The 24,192-nt window shown below is 47.3% G+C and overlaps 1 protein-coding gene across 3 annotated transcripts in view; it reads left to right on the forward strand.

Annotated features, from left to right (window-relative positions):
* Positions 1-24,192, forward strand: part of myo5b (myosin VB) — a 43,249-nt gene that overhangs the window by 15,052 nt on the left and 4,005 nt on the right. For 2 of the 3 annotated variants that reach the window (XM_069673560.1, XM_069673561.1), the window contains exons 2-35: positions 1,249-1,359; positions 1,611-1,782; positions 1,911-2,055; positions 2,927-3,083; positions 3,207-3,350; positions 3,435-3,516; positions 4,193-4,300; positions 4,427-4,536; positions 4,666-4,931; positions 5,724-5,805; positions 5,944-6,084; positions 7,019-7,141; positions 7,892-7,975; positions 10,760-10,894; positions 10,968-11,065; positions 11,465-11,551; positions 12,224-12,335; positions 12,729-12,940; positions 13,045-13,201; positions 13,285-13,524; positions 13,738-13,974; positions 14,437-14,530; positions 14,785-14,930; positions 15,005-15,124; positions 15,213-15,347; positions 15,878-15,943; positions 16,386-16,625; positions 17,087-17,181; positions 18,184-18,382; positions 18,862-18,955; positions 19,040-19,183; positions 22,546-22,697; positions 23,152-23,241; positions 23,321-23,471. In XM_069673560.1, the coding sequence (XP_069529661.1) occupies positions 1,249-1,359; positions 1,611-1,782; positions 1,911-2,055; positions 2,927-3,083; positions 3,207-3,350; positions 3,435-3,516; positions 4,193-4,300; positions 4,427-4,536; positions 4,666-4,931; positions 5,724-5,805; positions 5,944-6,084; positions 7,019-7,141; positions 7,892-7,975; positions 10,760-10,894; positions 10,968-11,065; positions 11,465-11,551; positions 12,224-12,335; positions 12,729-12,940; positions 13,045-13,201; positions 13,285-13,524; positions 13,738-13,974; positions 14,437-14,530; positions 14,785-14,930; positions 15,005-15,124; positions 15,213-15,347; positions 15,878-15,943; positions 16,386-16,625; positions 17,087-17,181; positions 18,184-18,382; positions 18,862-18,955; positions 19,040-19,183; positions 22,546-22,697; positions 23,152-23,241; positions 23,321-23,471 (4,729 nt within the window). The remainder of the gene's footprint in view (positions 1-1,248; positions 1,360-1,610; positions 1,783-1,910; positions 2,056-2,926; positions 3,084-3,206; positions 3,351-3,434; positions 3,517-4,192; positions 4,301-4,426; positions 4,537-4,665; positions 4,932-5,723; positions 5,806-5,943; positions 6,085-7,018; positions 7,142-7,891; positions 7,976-10,759; positions 10,895-10,967; positions 11,066-11,464; positions 11,552-12,223; positions 12,336-12,728; positions 12,941-13,044; positions 13,202-13,284; positions 13,525-13,737; positions 13,975-14,436; positions 14,531-14,784; positions 14,931-15,004; positions 15,125-15,212; positions 15,348-15,877; positions 15,944-16,385; positions 16,626-17,086; positions 17,182-18,183; positions 18,383-18,861; positions 18,956-19,039; positions 19,184-22,545; positions 22,698-23,151; positions 23,242-23,320; positions 23,472-24,192) is intronic. The other variant, XM_069673563.1, reaches the window with a different exon arrangement.

Genomic DNA, 24,192 nt, shown 5'->3' on the forward strand with positions numbered 1-24,192 from the left:
TCAGAGCGGAGCGAGGGGTTAGCAAAGATAATGCTACTGCGAGTCGGTTAGCAACATATTTTCTTAATGGAGAGTAACAGAGAAGTAGCCTCATTTTCTCATAGACCTCTATATAATCAGATGTCTTCGCCCCCTGCTGGACATCAGAGGCAGGCAGTGTTTCCTTCAGAGCTGTGAGGAACGAGGAGGAGTCCCACTGACTTCAGTGATGAGTAAAATGTCTTGCGAGTTGTAGTTTCAGACTTTACATGCACAGGCTTCTTGTTGCTTTGACCTTTGACCCCGTCATTGATGAGGACAAACAGAGCGATGGTAGTCGATAGTTAATCACTGAGCTGATAGGAGATTCTCATCAACAGTAAACGCACCATAATGTTACTAAATCACCATGTGTTGAATCACACAACGTGAGCTCAGCCGATTGAAGCTGTGAGCAGATCTCCCCTCCGACAGAGGAGGAAACAGTCTGACTGACCGGCTGTTTCTGTTCCTGTAGTTTGTTTTATTATTTGTGTTGTTTATTTGTCAGAAGATAATTAGACAGATTAAACTTAGGCAAAGGGAGAGATGTAGTACCAGTTCTTCGGGCGGTTACACAACGACGCTAAACACAAATAAACTCCATTAAGTGCTTGTAAACACCAGTCATAGATAAACAGTAACACACACTAATGAAAACTATAATAAACAACGTTTTAACAACGTTTATAAACACTAACAAATACTTAAATCACTTACAATTATTTATAAACATCAGTACGCACTAATAAAGTCTCATGGACCCTAATAAACACTAACAAGAGTTAATTAACACTGATCATCAGTTTGTGAACACTAATCAAATATTATACACACTTTTTAACACTATGAACGCTTTATAAACACTGATAAACTGTTATAAACACTAATAAACAATAATAAACTCCAGAACCTTCAGACTCTATGACTTTGTCTAATGTACACACTTAAAAACCTGAATAATCAACATTAAATATCTTAATAATAATAAGCTGTAATAATTACTAATAAACAGTATTAATGTGTAATTATCAGTAATAAACGCTGATCTGTTTTCTGAGAGACGATCCTGCTACATCACGTCTCTGAAGAACGTCTCAGCTCTTTTTAATCTGTGTGATAAAAGCTTTGATGTGTTTGTGTCTCTGTGTAACTTTGTGTGTGTGTGTGTGTCTGTGTGTGTGTGTGTGTGTGTGTGTGTGTGTGTGTGTGTGTGCGTGTGCGTTTCAGTACACGCGGGTGTGGATCCCGGACTCTGACGATGTGTGGAAAGCTGCAGAGATCGTCAGAGACTACAAGGAGGGAGAGCCTGTTCTCCACCTCAAACTGGAGGATGAGACGGTGACCTTTGACCTTTATTATTGATATATTATATACAATGATTTATTCCTTATTATGATGTGCATGTTTATACACATACTGTGTTAATTCCTGAGGTTTTTGTGTTCATGAATCAAACTGTGAAACATCAAACAGACTTTTATTTTGAAAGACTCACATTAACCATCAGTTGTTTCTGCTCTTTAAGAAGTCTCTACGTGTGTATCCTCTGTGATGTCATATTAACGGTGTGTGTTGCCCCCCCCCCCCAGCCTCTGGAGTACTCGGTGGGTCCGAAGTCAAACCCGCTCCCCTTCCTGCGAAACCCGGACATCCTGGTGGGGGAGAACGACCTGACGGCGCTCAGTTACCTGCATGAACCGGCCGTCCTGCACAACCTGAGGGTCCGCTTCATTGAGTCCAACCACATCTACACATACTGCGGTCAGAACACACACACACACACACACACACACACGCACACAAACACAAACACAAACACAAACACACGAGAAAGACGACGTTGGACATTGTGTGTTTGATGTGTGTATATTTAACTGGTGTGTGTGCAGGCATCGTGCTGGTGGCCATCAACCCGTACGAGCAGCTGCACATCTATGGCGAGGAGGTGATCACGGCGTACAGCGGGCAGAACATGGGCGACATGGACCCCCACATCTTCGCTGTGGCCGAGGAGGCGTACAAGCAGATGGCCAGGTATCAATAATACCTATCATTATTAGTGTGTGTGTGTGTGTGTGTGTGTGTGTGTGTGTGTGTGTCATGTTCATCAGCTCTCCTCGAATAACAACCTGATCATCACGACTCCTTCAGCTCCTTCAAACACTAAGACATCAGAAACAGCTGACACCAAACCTGACTCTAACCAGCTGATGGTGTTTCTGTTTGCCTGCAGGACACCACTCAGAAACCTCTGCAGGCCTTTGTTACCTTTGTTATCAAACCATGTTCAGACCAAAAATCAAAGTACATTTTCTGCTTGATACAAAAACAAACAAACTCAATGAAGACATGACGTGTGTTTGTGTCTCATAAGAGCAGAATTGTACTTTTTTCCAGCAGAATTTTCAGTGATGAGACTCTCCTGATGTCCTGACTTTGTATCAGAAACATTCAAACCAAACTCCATTCAAAAAACTGTCATTTTAAAGTCGTGTTCTTGTCGTCTCACAGACAGACCTGACAGAGCATGACCTCAGCCTCTTTACAAACCTGCCTCCTGATGTCGTTCTCTCAGCATCCTCTCAGCCTGTTTATTGTCAATAAATCTCAGTAACATCTGTTTGTTGTGGCTTCATAGCGCTGTAGTGACACAGATCTCAGCCCACGTGTGACTTGATAGATACAGTGAAACTGCCACTCAGCAGAGACAGATGGACAGGCGCTCCACAGCTGAAACAGAATGCCGGTAGTTGGTGTCCATCAGAGAGATCCTGGTACTGATCCGAGCTCACAGCTCATCACACTGGGCACTGGTCAGCCTCAAGGAGCTGGAAGCAGCAGGAGAGTTCATCAGACACAGCTCAGGAGGAGGAGGGAGGTTAACCAGCTGTGTGTTTCTCTGCAGAGACGAGAGGAATCAGTCGATCATCGTGAGCGGAGAATCCGGAGCAGGAAAGACGGTTTCTGCAAAGTACGCCATGAGGTTCTTTGCCACGGTGGGCGGCTCGGCAAACGACACCAACGTGGAGGAGAAGGTGCTCGCCTCCAGCCCAATCATGGAGGTGAGTTCTGCTTTCACAGCAGAAACGGAGCGTCACTTAAACTTTAGATACATGTTGACTTTCTTTTTTAAAAGATCAAAAGAAAGGAGGTAAGTTCTTCTTCCTGTGCTCTCTGTCCGTCAGGCGATAGGAAACGCTAAAACCACCAGAAACGACAACAGCAGTCGCTTTGGAAAGTACATCCAGATCGGATTCAGCCGACATTATCACATCATCGGGGCCAACATGAGGACGTACCTGCTGGAGAAGTCTCGAGTCGTGTTCCAGGTCAGGTGACTCGTCCTACGTGTTCTTCACTGTGAGTTATGTTAAGGTGAACAGGATGTTTTAACCCTCGGTGTTGTCTGACAGGCGGAGGACGAGAGGAACTATCACATCTTCTACCAGCTGTGTGCGTCGGCCAGTTTACCAGAGTTCAAAGACCTCGGTCTCAGTGAGTCACATGTTTGTTTCTGTCTGCTGTTAGCGCTGCAGCCACGTGTAGCAGGAAGTGTAGCAGGAAGTGTAGCAGGAAGTGTAACAGGAAGTGAAGCAGGAAGTGTAACAGGAAGTGTAGCAGGAAGTGTAACAGGAAGTGTAACAGGAAGTGTAGCAGGAAGTGTAACAGGAAGTGAAGCAGGAGGAAGTATAACAGCAAGTGTAGCAGGAAGTGTAATAGGAAGTGTAACAGAAGTGTAGCAGGAAGTGTAACAGAAGTGTAGCAGGAAGTGTAACAGGAAGTGTAGCAGGAAGTGTAACAGAAATGTAGCAGGAAATGTAGCAGGAAGTGTAGCAGGAAGTGTAACAGAAATGTAGCAGGAAATGTAGCAGGAAGTGTAGCAGGAAGTGTAACAGGAAGTGAAGCAGGAAGTGTAACAGGAAGTGTAACAGGAAGTGTAGCAGAAAGTGTAACGGGGAGTGAAGCAGACAGTGTAACAGGAAGTGTAGCAGAAAGTGTAACAGGAAGCGTAGCAGCTGAAATCACTTTATACGTAACTAACAAACAGCATGAGAGTCCAGGAGGAGACAATGAGAAATAACACACAGCCCTTGGCAGATGAAACATGAGCGTAAAGACAGGTAATAAGGGACATGTAGCATGACGAGCTGTGGTGTGTCTCTGTGTTCAGCCAGCGCAGAAGATTTCACCTTCACGTCACTCGGGGAGAACATCTTCATCGAGGGAGTGAACGACGCTGAAGACTTTAAGAAGACCAGAGAGGCCTTCACTCTGCTGGGTGAGGGTCACTTTACATTATACCACCTATAAGACACCTTAAAGCACTTTAAAGCAATGTATGCCATCTTTAAACATATATGTGTGTGTGTATGTGTGTGTGTGTGTGTGTGTGCGTATGTCTCAGGTGTGAAGGAGAGCAGTCAGATCAGCATCTTTAAGGTGGTCGCCTCCATCCTTCACCTTGGAAACGTGGAGATCTGCTCAGAGCGAGACGGAGAGTCCTGTCATATCTCAGTATGTCGCCATGGTTACAGCTGGTGGTGAGCAGGTGAGGGTGTGTGTGCGTCCTCTAACAGGTGAAACTGTGTGTGTGTGTGTGTGTGTGTGTGTGTGTGTGTGTGTGTGTGTGTGTTTGTGTCACAGAAGGATGACCCCCACCTGCAGCACTTCTGCAGGCTGCTGGGGGTGGAGCTGCAGCAGATGGAGCACTGGCTCTGTCACAGGAAGTTGGCGACGGCGTCCGAGACGTACGTGAAGAAGATGTCGAGTAAGCAGGCAAACAACGCCCGCGCCGCGCTCGCCAAACACATCTACGCCCGCATGTTTGACTGGATCGTGGAGCACATCAACATGTCGCTGCAGACCTCGTTCAAGCAGCACTCCTTCATCGGCGTCCTCGACATCTACGGGTAAGACGGGCGAGAATACACATACATGTACACTTTATCATTTTGATATGTCTTACATGACGTCATAGCTGAACAGTATTTAACCCTTTAATGACCCCCTGTTTTTTTTTTAAACGTTAACAGACTTCATTCTTTGATCAGCTCAAAGCTCAGACTTCTGTCTTTGTGTCATCACGCTGTTTGTTTATTGATGACATCATTACATGAAGTTAGGCTGTAGGCTCCCAGGCTGTAGGCGGCGACCATGATCCGGCCTCCAGGAGATCTTTGTCTGTATAAACATGATCTAAACTATAAACTATAACATATCATAGTTTCATATGAATCATATAAACTATGAACCTTTGTGCTAGAGAACACTTCCATCTTTCGCTGCTTTACTTTGTCTGTTTGATGATGATGTCATCAAGTTGTCTTATAGGCGGTGTTAACCCTTTGAACTCTGCATGAGAACTTAACCTTCCTGTGTCAGTAATAATAATAATAATAATAATAATAATACATTTTACTTATATAACGCTTTTCAGTACTTGTGCTTATTGTGATGTCGTTTCTTAGAGTTTATTTAAACGCTTCAAATCTCTAAAATCTGTTCAACCTAAAGGTAATGAAACTTGTGCTCTCATTATGGTTTTTATTTTAGTTCAAATAAAACAGCATTTTGCAAACAACAGTCCATAGTCAGATTGCAGCCTCCATGCTATCTGTGCACTTTTAATACGTCTAAATGTTTCCTGTGTACCTGAGGCTAACGATGATGACGATGACGATGATGATTTGTTGTCTCTGCAGGTTTGAGACGTTCGAGGTGAACAGTTTCGAGCAGTTCTGCATTAACTATGCCAACGAGAAGCTCCAGCAGCAGTTCAACTCTGTGAGCATCGACATAAATCATCTTTATTAACCGTCATGAACCGGACTCTGTCTCCTCTCTGTGTATAGTGGTTATAATGAGCCTGTCTCTGTTTATAGGGTGTGTAATATATAAGGTGTTGTTGTTGTGTGTCCTCAGCACGTGTTTAAGCTGGAGCAGGAGGAGTACATGAAGGAGCAGATCCCCTGGACTCTCATAGACTTCTATGATAATCAGCCCTGCATCGACCTGATCGAGGCTCGACTCGGCATCCTGGACCTGCTGGACGAGGAGTGTAAAGTAAGACAGCTGTCCACGTCTCAATAAACCGCCTTGTGATTGGAAGCTTTTCATTTTCTATCAAGCAGCTTTTAACATCTTTACTTCAAGTGTAACTGTACATTTCATCCTGGGCGCTATTGTTACACATTTTAGGGTCTGACTAACAAACAGGTACAGACAGTGTGTGAGTGTCTCCAGTAGATGTGTTCGTCTTGTTGTTTCCACTGACAGGCTCAGATTGTTATTCTAAGTGTGTGACAACATGACAGAAAGGATCCCTACAGAGATAGACCTTTTTGTTACAGAGGAAGATGATTGTTTTAACCACACACAGACGTTACATCGCTCTCTGCACACACACCAGACTCCATTCAGAAAAACACTGATTTAACCTCTCAGGACACAGGAGCTGCTGCTCTAACGCTGCCGTGATCAGCTAGTTTGTTTTGTGTTATTGTGTGACTTCTGTGTTTTGAATTGTTAGTTCAGGTCCATCACAATCTTTGTGTAACACACAATAACAGAAAATAAGTAACTGATCGATGAAGCAGTAGACCAACAACTCTTGTCTTCTGTGAGGTAAAATTAGAGTTTTCATCAATGGAGTCTGGTGTCTTTGAACAGAGCAATGGATGGTTGTTTGTGGTTAGAGAAATCATCCTAATCTCCTCGGTGTTTTGGTGTTTTAAGTGGTTATTTTGGTTTCAGCACAATACTTTGTAACACACGGTAAAACATGAGATTCTCTGCTGAGTGGATCTGCTCTCTATTTCCTGTTCAGGATCCTGATCAGACCAGAACAGACGATTTATTCGCTCTGTTGTTCCCTCGGCTCTCTGAAGTTATGATGACGATGTTAAACAGCATCTCGACCTGTGATTCAGAGCGCAGGTAGCCTGAATGAAAGACTAATCTCCTCCTTCAGGTGTTATGTATCCACTTCCTGTTTCAGGTGCCGAAGGGGACGGACCAGAACTGGGCCCAGAAGCTGTACAAGCAGCACTCCAGCAGCGCTCACTTCCAGAAACCTCGTATGTCCAACACCTCCTTCATCATCATCCACTTCGCTGACAAGGTGAGAAAACCCTCACACTGTGTTTCTGTTTATGACACTGACACTAAACACACTGTACACCATGAGGACAGATGCTCTCTGTCCTCAGGGTTCAGTCTGAGCTCACATACAGAACGAAGAGTCTCAGTGTCCTGATAAACACAAAGACGATCAGTGAGACATGAGGTCGGCAGGAAGAGAAAGGATATCTGAGATTCTCACTTTAAGTCATAACTGCCTCAAGTTTGGCATTTTAGCCGTCTGCATGTTGTTTTTTCAAAGTCAGAATGACCATATTTGGATGAGAGGGTGGAGGTGGAGAGGAGCGAGGGGTTGGCTATAATTTAGCTTTCAGCTTTTCATTTGAGATGCTAGTTTTGGCTAAAAACAGCATTAAACAGTCGTCTCCTCAGAGTGTCTTTTACTTCAGCTGAACGCTGAACAAGACATTTTTAGGTCACTCTAGCAGCGACCTGTCAATCACAGGTAGCCCCGCCCTAACCCCTCCCCTCTTCCTGGTGTGTGTGACTCTCAATGGGAGCATCAGTGACTAAATGAACATCATGCTGTGTTGAAGAAGACTTGAAACTAGAGACTGAGACCATAAAGTCATTAGGAACATGTTTACAGAGGGAATAGGAGGAGGAGCATGTTCTCATAGACTTCTATAGGACCTCTAGTTAAACCATCTCTATCTAACTGTCTGGTTGCTGTGTTGTTTTTAGCCTGTCTGTGAGATGTTGCGTTCACTGACCTCCTCTGTGTTCTCAGGTTGAGTATCAGTGTGAAGGCTTCTTGGAGAAGAACAGAGACACCGTGTACGAGGAGCAGATCAACATCCTGAAGGCCAGTCAGGTAAGAACTACAACTACAGAGCAAAAACTACAAATCCCAACTACATAACCAGAACTACAGAACCACACCTCTTCTTCTCCTCGTCCCTCTGTTGAACATAAACAGTGATGTTCAGTCTGGCTCAGCAGCCAGAGGGTTAATGAGGAAGAATTGGGTCAGAGCTTTTGTGTTTGGTCACTCATGGTTCAGATCTCATCGCTGATCTGAGCTCAGACTGTGTGAGCAGATACACACTCACTGTATGTCACTGTGTGAGTCACTGTGTGTCACTGTGTGTGTCACTGTGTGTGTCACTGTGTGTGTCACTGTGTGTGTCACTGTGTGTGTCACTGTCTGTGTCACTGTGTGTCACTGTGTGTGTCACTGTGTGTGTCACTGTGTGTCACTGTGTGTGTCACTGTGTGTGTCACTGTGTGTCACTGTGTGTGTCACTGTGTGTCACTGTGTGTGTCACTGTGTGTGTCACTGTGTGTGTCACTGTGTGTCACTGTGTGTGTCACTGTGTGTGTCACTGTGTGTGTCACTGTATGTCACTGTGTGTCACTGTGTGTCACTGTGTGTGTCACTGTGTGTGTCACTGTGTGTCACTGTGTGTATCACTGTGTGTGTCACTGTGTGTCACTGTCTGTGTCACTGTGTGTCACTGTCTGTGTCACTGTGTGTCACTGTGTGTCACTGTGTGTGTCACTGTGTGTGTCACTGTGTGTCACTGTGTGTCACTGTCTGTGTCACTGTGTGTCACTGTGTGTGTCACTGTGTGTGTCACTGTGTGTCACTGTGTGTCACTGTGTGTCACTGTGTGTGTCACTGTGTGTGTCACTGTGTGTCACTGTGTGTGTCACTGTGTGTGTCACTGTGTGTCACTGTGTGTGTCACTGTGTGTGTCACTGTGTGTCACTGTGTGTCACTGTGTGTGTCACTGTGTGTGTCACTGTGTGTCACTGTGTGTCACTGTGTGTGTCACTGTGTGTGTCACTGTGTGTCACTGTGTGTGTCACTGTGTGTGTCACTGTGTGTCACTGTGTGTCACTGTGTGTGTCACTGTGTGTGTCACTGTGTGTCACTGTGTGTCACTGTGTGTATCACTGTGTGTGTCACTGTGTGTCACTGTCTGTGTCACTGTGTGTCACTGTGTGTGTCACTGTGTGTGTCACTGTGTGTGTCACTGTGTGTGTCACTGTGTGTGTCACTGTCTGTATCACTGTGTGTCACTGTGTGTCACTGTGTGTGTCACTGTGTGTGTCACTGTGTGTGTCACTGTCTGTATCACTGTGTGTCACTGTGTGTCACTGTGTGTGTCACTGTGTGTGTCACTGTGTGTGTCACTGTATGTCACTGTGTGTCACTGTGTGTGTCACTGTGTGTCACTGTGTGTGTCACTGTGTGTGTCACTGTGTGTGTCACTGTCTGTGTCACTGTGTGTCACTGTGTGTGTCACTGTGTGTCACTGTGTGTGTCACTGTGTGTGTCACTGTGTGTGTCACTGTGTGTGTCACTGTGTGTCACTGTGTGTCACTGTGTGTGTCACTGTGTGTCACTGTGTGTATCACTGTGTGTGTCACTGTGTGTCACTGTCTGTGTCACTGTGTGTCACTGTGTGTGTCACTGTGTGTCACTGTGTGTATCACTGTGTGTGTCACTGTGTGTCACTGTCTGTGTCACTGTGTGTCACTGTGTGTCACTGTGTGTGTCACTGTGTGTCACTGTGTGTGTCACTGTGTGTGTCACTGTGTGTCACTGTCTGTGTCACTGTGTGTCACTGTGTGTCACTGTGTGTGTCACTGTGTGTCACTGTGTGTGTCACTGTGTGTGTCACTGTGTGTCACTGTGTGTCACTGTGTGTATCACTGTGTGTGTCACTGTGTGTCACTGTGTGTCACTGTGTGTATCACTGTGTGTGTCACTGTGTGTCACTGTGTGTGTCACTGTGTGTCACTGTGTGTATCACTGTGTGTGTCACTGTGTGTCACTGTCTGTGTCACTCTGTGTCACTGTGTGTCACTGTGTGTGTCACTGTGTGTGTCACTGTGTGTCACTGTGTGTCACTGTGTGTATCACTGTGTGTGTCACTGTGTGTCACTGTGTGTCACTGTGTGTGTCACTGTGTGTGTCACTGTGTGTGTCACTGTATGTCACTGTGTGTCACTGTGTGTCACTGTGTGTCACTGTGTGTCACTGTGTGTCACTGTGTGTGTCACTGTGTGTCACTGTGTGTCACTGTGTGTATCACTGTGTGTGTCACTGTGTGTCACTGTGTGTCACTGTGTGTCACTGTGTGTGTCACTGTGTGTGTCACTGTGTGTCACTGTGTGTCACTGTGTGTCACTGTGTGTATCACTGTGTGTGTCACTGTGTGTCACTGTGTGTCACTGTATGTGTCACTGTGTGTCACTGTGTGTGTCACTGTGTGTATCACTGTGTGTGTCACTGTGTGTCACTGTGTGTCACTGTGTGTCACTGTGTGTGTCACTGTGTGTCACTGTGTGTCACTGTGTGTCACTGTGTGTGTCACTGTGTGTCACTGTGTGTGTCACTGTGTGTGTCACTGTGTGTCAGAGTGAACTCAATCTGAGGGTGTGGCTCCTTAAAAGTTTTAACTTACAAAGCTCTTTAATTCTCCTTGCCTCTGTCAGTCACGCAGCCTGTCCTCGTCCATGTTTTTAAATCAGCTTCAGGCACTTCCTTTTTTCAGTCGTCTGCCTGTTTGTTCAGTTTCACAGCAGGTTCATGTTTAAACGTGTATTTAAGTGAGTTCAGAACCAGCATGGGCGCCTGTGTCTTCAGTTCCAGCTGGTTGCAGATCTGTTCCACGAGAAGAACGACGTCGCCGCCCCGAAGTCATCCAGAGTGAATGTCCGACCTGCCAAGTCGACCCCCAAAGCCCCCAACAGAGAGCACAGGAAGACTGTGGGCCACCAGGTGAGCTCACTCTGCCCACTGCAGGACACTGTGAGGAGCGATCACAGTTTAACGTCATGTCTTCTCTCTTCAGTTCCGCAGCTCCCTCCACCTCCTCATGGAGACGCTGAACGCTACGACTCCTCACTACGTCCGCTGCATCAAACCCAACGACTACAAGGAGGCCTTCTCGTGAGTCTTTACTCTTCTGACCCACAGGAAGCAGAGACAGTTTATCATTTAGATTTGTCCTGATTGTGAGGGTCTGCTCTGGATGGAAACACTTCCTGTCCTTTCAGTATAAAAGCTTCATGATAAACAGTGAGGAGGCTGTGACCTGTTGGATTCTGTGTGACGTGTCGGATGTTTTCAGGCCTCACAGAAGCTCTTTGTTTCCTCAGCAGCAGAGGGTTAAATTAAATGACAGTCACATGTCAGTGACTCTGAGGTAACAGCTAACAGTCAGCTGAGCGCTCTCTATCTGAGCTCGCTGTCATGTCGAGGAGAAGGTCGAGGTAGGAGGAAGGTTCTCTGTCTGAGCTGATCTCTGATTTGAACACAGGTGAGTAAAGCTGCTTCCTGTCTCTGCAGGTTCGACTCCGGGCGAGCCGTGCAGCAGCTCCGAGCCTGCGGAGTCCTGGAGACCATCCGGATCAGTGCCGCCGGGTACCCGTCCAGGTGAGTCCTCCTCCTCCTCCTCTTCTTCTTCTTTTACTTCTTCTTGTGTAATGTGTTCAGATCATCAGTCCGGTCCTTCATCATCTGTTTCTACTTTAAAATCCTGAGTTCTTCTTCCTCCTGAGTTTCTGCTCGAGGCCTCTGATTCTCTCGGCTCCTCCGTGAAATCTAATAATCAGCGTGAGTGTGATGGCATGAAAACAAGAACTCGTGTTTGTTGAGTCAAAGTCGCTCTGCAGAGGATCAAGTGATGGAGTTATCGCTCTGTCACGTATCCTTCAAACAAAGTGACAAAGGGAAGATTAAAGTCTGAAACATTACCAAACAAACAGCTCCATCAGGTAGTGTCCTAAAGTCCACAGTTTGTCCTAAACTCAGGTGAGTTCTTATGCAGGTAACACTTCATGATTAACATCCTGATTTTACACTCGACCGCTGTCAGACCGTTTCTGGGAGACCGACGACATAGAGGCAAAACATCTCCCTGTGTGAATCAAGTTAAACATGTGCACCTTTCCCTTAGCCCAGATCCTGATGTGTTGACCAACAATGACATCAGCGACAGCCTAAAGCCAATGAGAACACAGGCAACATCAGGGGGAGGAGTTATAACACCTGCAGCACATCTCTCTCTCTAAATAACCTGAACCAGCTGTGCCGTGTCGTCTGCAGGTGGACGTACCCAGATTTCTTCAGCAGGTATCGAGTTCTGCTGAAGAGGTCGGACATGACGTTAGCAGACAAGAAGCAGGTGTGTCGAAACCTGCTGGAGACTCTGATCAGGGTGAGCGAGCTGTATGACACGTCAGGAGGCGTAGCTTTCATCAGAAATGTCTGATTCAGTTCCTCTTCTTTGATGAATGTTCTCTGATGCTGTGAAACATCTTCTGCAACATGCCTCAGAAACCTGCTGAAGAACTTCTCACTGAAGTTTAAAGAGTTTAAGTTACTTTAAACCAGATTTTTACATATTTTAGGATCGAAGAGTCTTTAATATCTGAAGAAATCTACTGGAGACGTTCTAAACTGTATAAAGATAGATCCCAGGTTCAAACACACCTGATCACAGCAGGTGATCAGTATCAGGACCGGCTCGGTCACAGTGGTTGTAGTTTAGATGTTGTGTTGGCTGATGGGTCAGCAGTCTGTAGACGCTCTCTTCTCCTCGTCCTCTCAGGAGCCCGACATGTTCCAGTTCGGAAAGACGAAGATCTTCTTCCGGGCGGGGCAGGTGGCGTACCTGGAGAAGCTCAGGACTGATAAGTTCCGCGCCGCCTGCATCAAGATCCAGAAGACGGTCCGAGGGTGGCTGCAGAGGGTTCGATACCGCAAGATCCGCAAGTCTGCCATCACGCTACAGAGATACGGCAGAGGATACCTGGCCCGCAGGTGAGTTCAGTCTCCTCACCTGTCAGAAAACATACTACAGTTCCCATCATGCACTGGGACAGGCTGGCACATACCTGGTCACTGACTCGGTTGTTTCTCCTCAGGTACGCCGAGTTCCTGCGCCTGACTCGAGCGGCGCTCGTCTGTCAGAAACAGTTCCGCATGGTGAGAGACAGACGGGCCTTCCTGAGGGTGAGACAGGCTGCGGTGACCATCCAGGCCTTCAGCAGGGGGATGTACACACGCAGGATCTACAAGGAGGTACACACACACACACGCTCTTCATCACTTCCTGTCTCCTCTTCATCACCTCATGTCTCCTCTTCATCACTTCCTGTTTTCAGTTCCTCCTGCACCACAAGGCGATGATCATCCAGCGCAGCGTGCGTGGCTGGCTGCAGAGGAAGAAGTTCAGGCGAGCGCGCGTCGCCGCCATCATCATCCAGTGTGCGTTCAGACGCGTGCGCGCGAAGAAGCAGCTGCAGCAGCTGAAGATCGAAGCCCGCTCCGCCCAACACCTGAAGAAGCTCAACACGGGGATGGAGAACAAGATCGTGCAGCTGCAGAGGAAGATGGACGACCAGGTAACCGCACACACGCACGCACATCTCTAGTTTAGAATCAGAATCCTCCCTGATATCAAGTTTTACACATACGAGGAAAATTAGCTTCTTTCCTGTCAACGAAACTGTCACATTAAAAACAAAATTAACAACAACAACAACAACAACAACAACAACAACAACGACAACAACGATGCTGAGAGTGACTGACCTGCTGCCTGCTCTGTGTCTCAGTCCAATGTGTACCGCAGTCAGAACGAGCAGCTGCTCCTGCAGAACTCCAGCTTGGGCTCGGAGGTGAACAAGCTGCAGAAGCAGCTGGAGCAGGTGAGGAGTCAGCAGGAGGGAGGAGGCCAGCTGGCGTCTCTGCAGGAGGAGCTGGAGAGGCTGAGGGAGGAGCTGAAGGAGGCGTCGGTTCAGAGGAAGAAGCTGGAGGAGGAGCACGGCTCGGAGAAACAGACGCTCCAACAGGTGAGAGGAGAAGCAGGAGGACAGGCAGCCTGTAACCTCTGCTGGGAGGGGCCTGTCAATCAAAACAATAGCAACAGACACAGTCTGATGACATCATGATTTAGTGTGGGATCATGGGAGTTGTTGTCCTTGTAGTTTATTAATGTCTCGTAAAGCTCGACTGAAGACTTTTTAAAGGAGAAAAGCTACAAACTCCTCTTGATCATGATCTCACGCCCAACTGCTGGCAGCACAGTTGCATCATGGGTAATGTAGTTGCCGGGTTTAACAACAAAGAAGAAACAAAGATCTCTGTTAGAGGAATGAAGGGATGAATCTGTGGATCTTTGTCTTGTGACGTACTGCTCACTTACACATCATGTTCATGTGTGTAGATATAAAGACAGTTTAGTTTAGAACGTGTGAACGGTCTCTGTGAACGCTGTCAGCTGATGGTGTTTCTCCTTCCTGTGGTGTCCTCAGAGGGTGGAGGAGCTGGAGAAGGAGAACTGTCTGCTGAAGAGTGAGAAGGAGGAGCTGAACCAGAGGATCCTGCAGCACTCGCAGAGCTCCGAAGGTGAGCTCCAGGTGTTCCTGATCTACCTGGGACCCTCAGATGAGCTAACAGCAGCCTTCCACCTGACAGCCTTTTATAGTTTGTGCTTTAGTGTGGATGTGTGGACGTCTCAGCACTCTGACCTACTTTAAAGGCATGTTGGTCAGTGTTGAAGGTAAGTCTCGTAATGACCTACATAAAGGTGTGTGTGTGTGTGTGTGTGTGTGTGTGTGCGTGTGCGTGTGCGTGCGTGTGTGTGTGTGTGTGTGTCTCAGTGAACGGCAGCAGTGTGTCTCTCAGGGAGGCGTCTCTGCAGAGCGAGCTGGACGCCGAGCGGCAGCGTTACCAGAATCTACTCAAAGAGTTCTCGAGGGTGGAGCAGAGGTACGACAACCTGAAGGAGGAGGTGTGTCTGAGCAAGGTGAGCGTGTCCTCCTGTCAGACGATTATCACCTGATGTCCAGCCTCTAACTCATGTTTCCCATCATGCACCAGTTCCAGCCCGGCCACGGGAGGAACCCGTCCAATCAGAGCAGCCTGGAGTCGGACTCTAACTACCCGTCCATCTCCACCTCCGAGGTGGGAGACACCGAGGACTCCATCCAGTTGGTGGAGGTGAGTCACTGAGGAGGGCTGAAAGAGGGCGGGGTCAGAAGGGGGGTGGAGCTAACGTGGGTTTGACCGTGTGTCTCCACCTGAGCAGGAGATGGGCGTGGAGAAGGCTGCCATGGACATCAGTCTGTTCATGAAGCTGCAGAAGAGAGTGAGAGAGCTGGAGCAGGAGAGGAAGAGGCTGCAGCTCAGCGTGGACAAGATGGAGGAGCTCAACAAGCGCAAGGTCACAGACACACACACACACACACACTCAGATTGTTATTCTAAGTGTGTGACAACATGACAGAAAGGATCCCTACAGAGATAGACCTTTTTGTTACAGAGGAAGATGATTGTTTTAACCACACACAGACGTTACATCGCTCTCTGCAGACACACCAGACTCCATTCAGAAAAACACTGATTTAAGCTCACAGGACAGGACCTGCTGCTCTGACGCTGCCTCCATCTGTTAGTGTGTTTGTGTTATTGTGTGTTTCACAAATGTTGTGTTGGATCCAGACTTAAAATCGTTAAAAACTGAACTCACACAATAACACAAACCAACAGATGGAGGCAGCGTCAGAGCAGCAGCTCCTGTGTCCTGTGAGGTAAAATCACTGTTTTTATCAATGGAGTCTGGTGTGTTTGCAGAGAGCGATGTAACGTAACTTTTAAATCTGTTAGTCATTAAAGGCACCAGACATGTAAAATAGGTCCCAGGTATGAACCCTCCAGAATGACCCTTTAACGTGTGTGTTTGCTTCTTCACAGGGCTCTGAGTCGAAGAGTCCCACCTCTGAGCAGGAGAACGCTGACCTGGCCTACAACAACCTGAAGGTTCGCACACACCATCTCACACAAACGCACAAACGCACACACGCACACTCGCACACACGCACATGCACACACACACACGCACACACACACACACGTGTCGGTTCAAAACAGTCGCAGCATGAACTCCGACTGATTCACGTGTAAAAGTGTCGACTTCCTGTCAGCACTGTTGTTTACAGTGCTACTACATGCTACCGTCTCACTACAGTCACTGGATCACACCTGAGCCCTGATAGTAAACATCTTGTACATGCACGTTTATAATGAGCAGTGACCTCTAGTGGCCGCAGTAATTATGACAGGAGGAAGTCTGTTTGGGACGGCCGACAGAGTTTACGTTTCTGTTTTAGGTTTTGAATTTTAAGTTCGAAGTTATCAGTGAGAACACTTGAACGTCTTTACGATTACCTTCACTGTGTGACCCCTGGCGGTGTCCCTGCAGAGACAGGAGCTGGAGACGGAGAACAAGAAGCTGAAGAACGACCTGAACGAGCTGAGGAAGACCATCTCTGAGCGAGCGTCTCAGAACAACTCGTCCAACGAGCTGCAGGACAGCTACAACCTGCTGCTCAGCCAGCTCAAAGCGGCCAGCGAGGAGCTGGACGCCCGCAAGGAGGAGGTGCTTATCCTGCGGGCGCAGATCGTCAGCACGGCCCAGCTGCTGGAGAAGAACGACCACATGGTGAGTTTGAACACGTGCACTGTGCTGAAGGTCAGCGCTGGGGTCTTATTATTCATGTTCAGCAGCTTTAACTGACCAGATAAACACCTGAACACATGATCTCACTGTCAGCATGTACAGTCACTCAATCAGAGGAGGACAGGTAAAGATGGCCATTACAGCCTGTTTCACTGCTGCAGGCTGAACACATCCACTGCAGAATGAAATGAATGAAGGCTCTTAAAGCTCCAACTGCACACTGCGACACTGAGCAGTAGCTGTAATAAGGTGGTGCAAATTTAAACTTGATGATTAGTGCAAAAACAAAAGTGTCATAATGCTTTGAGTCCACCGACAGGAGCTGGAAGCAGGAAGTACACTGAACGCAGCTCCTGTCTGACGGCTGTAGGACAGTGAGTGATCATCAGCTGACAGCGAACACAGATGATCCAGATATAACAGAGTGTGTTCGTCTGTGTCAGCAGAACAGTAACCACGTCCCTGACGCCAACAGCAAGGAGCCGCTGGACAAAGAGGAGGCGCTCAAAGCTTATCACGGCCTGTGTGAGTCCAAGAAGTAAGTCAGCTCACCTCCTCCAGGTGATCGCACTTAAAGAGACAGTACGTCTTTTCTGTCTGATGTGACTAACAGGTACCTCTTTAAGTGAACGACAGGAGTCACAGCGATACAAAAGATACCTGTGAGTTTAATTAGTCAGTATGATTGATAAGGTCTAACGCTGCAGCACTATTACAGCATTCAGTCCATCTGCATTTACTTTATATTAATACAGGAGACGTGTAGAGCTGTGCTGCGTCAGTGTGTCAGGTGTATAAAGCATACTCACAGGTCAGCAGGTCTCTGACTTGTTCCACCACTGTGTGGCGCTGCTGTGCTGCAGCTGAAGGTTACTAACAGTTACTTCCTCTCTGAGCTGAACTTTCTCTTCTTTCTCTTCTTGAATTCAGTCTTCAGCTGTTGATGATCAAGTGTCTGTTCCACGTGCAGCCGGCTCTCTTCATGTCTGCTCTCTGCTTTGTGTCCTCTGCTGCTCACAGCTCTCAGCAGGACTGGTGCTCTCTGAACGAAGACGGAGAGCTGGGTTTGGCTTACCAGGGCCTCAAACAAGTGGCCAGGTCTCTGTTTGCTCACTGCTGCTTCTTCTTCTGCTGCTGCTGCTCGCTTTCTGTCTCCTTGTCTTCTTCTTCTAACTTTAATAGCAGCTCAGTATTAAACCTGTAGCTCCGCCCCTTTATGTTACGTGTTTATTTCCCGTCACAGCAAACAGGAGCTGTTGGTCTACGGCTGCATCCATCTGTTAGTCTGTGTTATTTATGCTATCGTCTGACTATTAGCATTTTGCTAACCTCTACACAGACAGCAGCTAACAATCATGTTGTCGCTGACGTCTCTCCATCGAAACTCACATTCAGGTGTAAAATCAATGTAATGATGAGGTGATCAATTCTCTGTCGATGGAGTGATCATGAAGCTCGTAGGCCTCTCTCTCAGTGAGCGTAATAAATAAGTATATATTGTTTGTGACGTGCAGCGAGTAACGTGCTGTGTGCCCGACAGGCTGCTGGAGGCTCAGCTGCAGACTCAGTCGCGGCAGCACAAAGACGAGCTGGAGGCTCTGCACACTCAGATCGAGCTGCTGAAGGACGACATCGAGAAGAAGCAGGAGATCCTCAACTACACCTCCTCCCTGTCGCCCGAGGCCCAGGTGGAGTACAGCGTCCAGCAGGAGATCACCAGACTCACCAACGACAACCTGGTGAGAGGATTACACACACACACTTACACACACTTTCCTGTACAGGCCACAAGGTGGGGTCCAGACAAAGTCTCATGGAAAGTGAGGACCGCCCTCCTGCTTTACACGGACACCGAATCATTCTGCATGTCAGCATCAGGACGCTCTCTGCCTCCAGGCTCATCCCCAGATTTTCAAATGGCTGCAAAAATCAGACACCTGTGATTTATTACTCAGGTTTGCAGTACAGATATCGGCCACAGGGTGCAGTGTTGATACACAGACTTATTACAGAGAGAAGCATGTGTGAGCCTGTCACCCACAGACACACAGAAACACAGACACACCTCCAGGTGTCAGGATCAGCAGGAAGCAGACCGTATCCACCCAGAGTGAAGTCATATCAGATGTCCACTTACATCACAAAAACACACACACACACACACACACACACACACACACACACACTCAGAGATTGATGTTGTGTGTTTGTGGTTCAGGACCTGAAGGAGCTGGTGGAGAAACTGGAGAAGAACGAGAGGAAGCTGAAGAAACAGCTGAGGATCTACATGAAGAAGGTCCAGGAGCTGGAAGGTACCTGTCTGTCTGTCTGTCTGTCTGTCTGTTGGTCTCCCTCTCTGTCTGACTGCTTGTCTGTCTGCCTGTCTGTCTCTGCAGCGGCTCAGGCTGCGGCTCAGTCCAGCAGGGCCAGACCGGAGCTGAGCCGTCAGGTGACGGTGCAGAGGAAGGAGAAGGACTTTGAGGGGATGTTGGAGTACTACAAGGAGGACGAGGCCCTGCTGCTGAAAACCCTGATCACAGGTGAGACAGGACTGATCGCAGGTGAGACAGGACTGCTTACAGGTGAGACAGGACTGCTTACAGGTGAGACAGGACCTATCGCAGGTGAGACAGGACTGATCGCAGGTGAGACAGGACTGCTCGCAGGTGAGACAGGACTGCTCACAGGTGAGACAGGACTGATCGCAGGTGAGACAGGACTGCTCGCAGGTGAGACAGGACTGATCGCAGGTGAGACAGGACTGCTCGCAGGTGAGACAGGACTGCTCGCAGGTGAGACAGGACTGATCGCAGGTGAGACAGGACTGATCGCAGGTGAGACAGGACTGCTCACAGGTCAGTCTGCACAGCAGGTACATACTGTCTTACAGAACAGCATGTACCTGTGTGTCAGGTTTCCTCTGACAGTATCGGGAGGAGCAGGACACTCTCAGAGAAACGTCTCCATCACGTGATGCTCTGCGATCAGATCGTCAGAGCCAACAGTCAGAGTGACTTACGAGCGAAACGTGTCAGAGAACGAGCAGAGCGCTGACATGCTATCAACACGTCAAATCAAATCAAACTTTATTTATAAAGCACCTTTCATGCAAAAAGAATGCAACACAAAGTGCTTCACAGAAAAATTAAAAACATCACCAGAATACAAATACTGAAACCTGCCCCTCCCGACCCCCCCGCAGAGGCACACACTTTATCACACACAGATACAGACACACATGTACACGTATGCACATACACACTCACACACATACACCCACCCACACACACGCACGCAGGATAAAACATGGTAAAGAGACATGGCAGGACACTGAGGGACAGGTGAGGAAAACGCCACCTATGGGAGCCGTCCGCATCGGGAGGGGTCACAGTCTACGCCTGCAGGGAGTGCCACCCACAGAGACCACCCCGACCCGGAAAGACCGGGATAGACTCCGCACAAGGTGCAGAGCCCCACGGTCCTCCGGGCCTGAGGGATCTCCATGACGACGTCCCCGCGGGCAGACCAGACACACCTCCCAGTGTGGAGGGCTCCCATGAAGAAACACTGGAGCTAAAAGTAAAAGGCTGAAAGACAATAAGATAGGCTGAGATAAATGTAAGAAATAAAATGATAAAGATAGAAAAAATAAGATAAAATGTATTAAACTTTGAGATAGAAAGATTTAAGAATAAATAAATAAATAAATAAAAATAAAACTGAGGCTTAGAAGATTTAATAATAATAAAGTGCAAAAAGAGTTAAGAATAAATCAATAAAAATATTAGATATTAAAAATAGAATAAAATAGATAAAAGAACAGGATAAATCAGTTGAAGATGTGAGTCTTGAGCTTCTTTTTAAAAACATCAACAGTCTCTGCGGTCCTGATGCTCTCCGGCAGGCTGTTCCACGAGCGTGGGCCACAGTAACTGAATGCTGCCTCACCGTGGGTTTTGGTTCTAACTTTAGGAATGACTAAAAGGCCGGTGCCGGAGGACCTCAGGGTCCGCGAGGGTTGATATGGTAAAAGCAGTTCAGATAGATAAGATGGCGCAAGACCATTAAGACACTTAAAAACTAATAAAATAACCTTAAAATCGATCTTGAAACACACGGGGAGCCAATGCAGCGTTTCTAAAACAGGTGTAATGTGCTCCCGCCCTCTGGTCCTCGTCAGCACACGTGCGGCGGAGTTCTGGAGTAATTGTAAGTTTGAGATAGTCTTTTTGGGAAGACCAGAGAGCAGGGCATTACAGTAGTCTAAACGACAGGAGATAAAAGCATGCATCAGCACCTCCGTGTTAGCCTGAGAGAGAAACGGGCGGACTCTGGCGATATTCTTAAGATGATAAAAACCTGTTTTTGTTATGTTTTTAATGTGTGGGATAAAAGTGAGCTCAGAGTCAAAAATGACGCCCAGATTCTTTACGTGTTGTGATGGTTTAAAATCCTGCAGTTTTGGTAAAAGTTTCTCTCTCTTGCCTTCAGGACCAATGATTAAAACTTCTGTTTTGTCCTGGTTGAGCTGTAGGAAATTCTCTGCCGTCCATGACTTAATATCTAAAATACAGTTTAAAAGGGTATCAATAGGCCCTGTGTCATCAGGAGACACGGCAATGTACAGCTGCGTGTCATCAGCGTAGCTGTGGAAATTGATGCCGTGCCTCCTGATGACGTCCCCAAGTGGAAGCATATAAAGATTAAAAAGAATTGGACCTAGAATTGACCCCTGGGGCACCCCACACCTGATTTCATGTGTTCCTGAGGAACATGTATCCATACTTACAGAGAACAATCGATCTGTGAGATAAGAACTGAACCAGTTAAAAACAGTACCGGAGAGGCCGACCAGGTTCCTGAGTCTGTTTAATAAAATGTGATGGTCTACTGTGTCAAAGGCGGCGCTTAGATCCAGTAGAACCACGCCTGTGAGTTTCTGTGAGTCTGCGTCACACCTGATGTCATTTAAAATCTTTAAAAGGGCTGTCTCGGTGCTGTGCTTCATCCTAAAACCAGAGTGATGCTTCTCTAAAATATTGTTTCTATTTAAAAAGTCATTTAGTTGCTTAAAAACCAGTTTTTCTAAAATCTTACTTAAAAACGGTAAGTTGGATACAGGTCGGTAATTATTAAACATGTTGGGATCTAAATTGCTCTTCTTCAGAAGGGGCTTCACTACTGCCGTTTAAAGGCAGCGGGGAAGACACCCGTCTGAAGAGAGCAATTTACTATATTTAAAATCTGTTCCTCGAAGAATCCATAAAATGTCTTTAAAAGTGATGTGGGAATTGGATCTAAGGCAGGTTGTTGGGTTTACCTGGGAGAAAACTCGACCAAGTGTCCTTGCATCAACCAGGACAAACTCTCCAGTGTTTCCTCAGGTAAGACTAATGGGGTGTTTAAAACTACAGTCTGCTTGGATAAAAGACTGGATCGATTGTACTTCTGAAGTGGTCTGCAAAGTCCTCGCAGAGGCCATCTGTTGGCATTCTGGAGGGTTAATTAACATTTTTATTGGTTAAAAGGTCGACGGTGGAGAAAAGGAATTTGGGATTCTTTTTATTATCTGTAATTAGTTTTGAAAGTGGGATGTTCGTGCCTGTCTGACTGATGTATTGTAGGATTTGAGATGTTGACGTAGTATTTCAAAGTGTCCTGTAAGTTGACTTTTCCTCCACCTTCTCTCTGCACTCCTGCATTCTTGTTTTAGCTTTTTGATTTTATCGTTTCTCCACGGGGGTGTAGGTTTGGCTTTTATAGTTTTAGTTAAAAGTGGAGCCACTGAGTCCAATGTTGTTTTCAGTTTGCTGTTAAAAATGTCGACCATAAAATCACAGGGTGCAGGTAAACTGCTCTTTAAAACCAGGTGTTCACGTGTTCACGTGTTCATGTGTTTCAGACGTCAGGCCCAACACGGTGTCGGCCACAGTTCCCTGTCTGCCTGCGTACATCCTCTTCATGTGCATCCGCCACGCCGACTACATCAACGACGACCAGAAGGTGGAGGCTCTGCTCACCTCCACCATCAACTGCATCAAGAAGGTCCTGAAGGTGAGAGCCTGCACACCTCGTCGTGTTCTATCGACTGATTCAGCCGCAGAAACAGAAACCATGACGTGCAGACCAGAGAAGTTTAATGCACAAAACCTGCACAAACATACACGCGCCTGCTTTTATACCTTTCCCGTTACCTAGTTACCAAACACACAGTTTCATCTTCTCACGACACGCACACACTCAGAGGAGGTCCGTGCTGCCCGTACTGCAGTCCTTCAGGACGTTGACCTCAGTTCTTGGAAACACTTGAGCAGATGTAAAAACAACCTCCTCCATCTTTCCTAATATTTAGTCAGTGATGTTTGTGATGACGTGACAGACGAAGTCTCTGACCGCTGTAAAAACATCAAAGTCTCCGCTGTGACAGCTTTGATCTCCGGCTGCTTTAAACAGGTCGATAAACGTTTCTGTGTCTAAAGGACTGAACGTGATTTCTCTTCTCGTGCAGAAAAACAACGACGACTTTGAGATGACGTCCTTCTGGCTGGCCAACACCAGCCGCCTGCTGCACTGCCTGAAGCAGTACAGCGGAGACGAGGTGACGCGCACACACAGCGCGATGACACACTCTGTACGTGTTGCTGTCACATGAGCCTCACATGTCTGTGTTCCTTCAGGCCTTCATGACGCAGAACACCAGCAAACAGAACGAACACTGTCTGAAGAACTTCGACCTGGCAGAGTACCGACAGGTGCTCAGCGACCTCTCCATCCAGATCTACCAGCAGCTCATCAAGGTGGCCGAGGCCATCATCCAGCCCATGATCGGTGAGTGATCATCAGACACGGGAGAGCAGGCTCCACCAGGTGACCAGGTAGGAGAAGAACCCAGAACAGAACCTGCAGGAAGAAGAACCACAGCTGGTTCACTAATAAGTCTAAACTAAAGGACTTGTGTCAGCTATCAGAGGTGGGCGTGGCCTCGCGGCCTGTAAAGTGAAGCTAAAGCAGAAGTGATCTTTGGTCAAGTGTTCTGTTTGAACTGCACTTGTAGTCCGAGCAGTATTGACCAATCACGTATCAGCAGGCTGCGGCCTATGCAAGAAAAACGTGCAAAAGAGGAAGAACGTCATCCGCCGTAATGACATCACAGCTCCATCAGCGTGATCTGACGATGATTCAGCTTCTTCTTCATCTCTATAAACACCTGCATGCTAACCGCTAACAGCTAACAACCTGTTCTCCATCAGACATTCAACTTGAGATAAATTCCCTGACTCTGTGTCATGAAAGCTGTTCAGCATTCAGATTTCCTGACTCCCTCGAATGCATCATAAACGATGGCTCCGCCCTCCGTCTCATGTTAAGGTAGTTTTCTTCTCCTCCTGAGGACAGACCTGACAAAGCTTCATGTTGTTCCTATTCTGCATCATGATGTTTAACGCTAACCGCCGGCTACACGCCGCGGCATGTTCACGGTGTGCTCAGAGGCTGTGTCGTCATCAGACTGTAGCCGAAGTGCCTTAAACCTGCACTCTCTGTAATACCC

This window comes from Semicossyphus pulcher, unplaced genomic scaffold (assembly GCF_022749685.1).
Source record: "Semicossyphus pulcher isolate SPU_LCO1_2020_fin unplaced genomic scaffold, fSemPul1.0.p SCAF_22, whole genome shotgun sequence".
Lineage (NCBI taxonomy): Eukaryota > Metazoa > Chordata > Actinopteri > Labriformes > Labridae > Semicossyphus > Semicossyphus pulcher.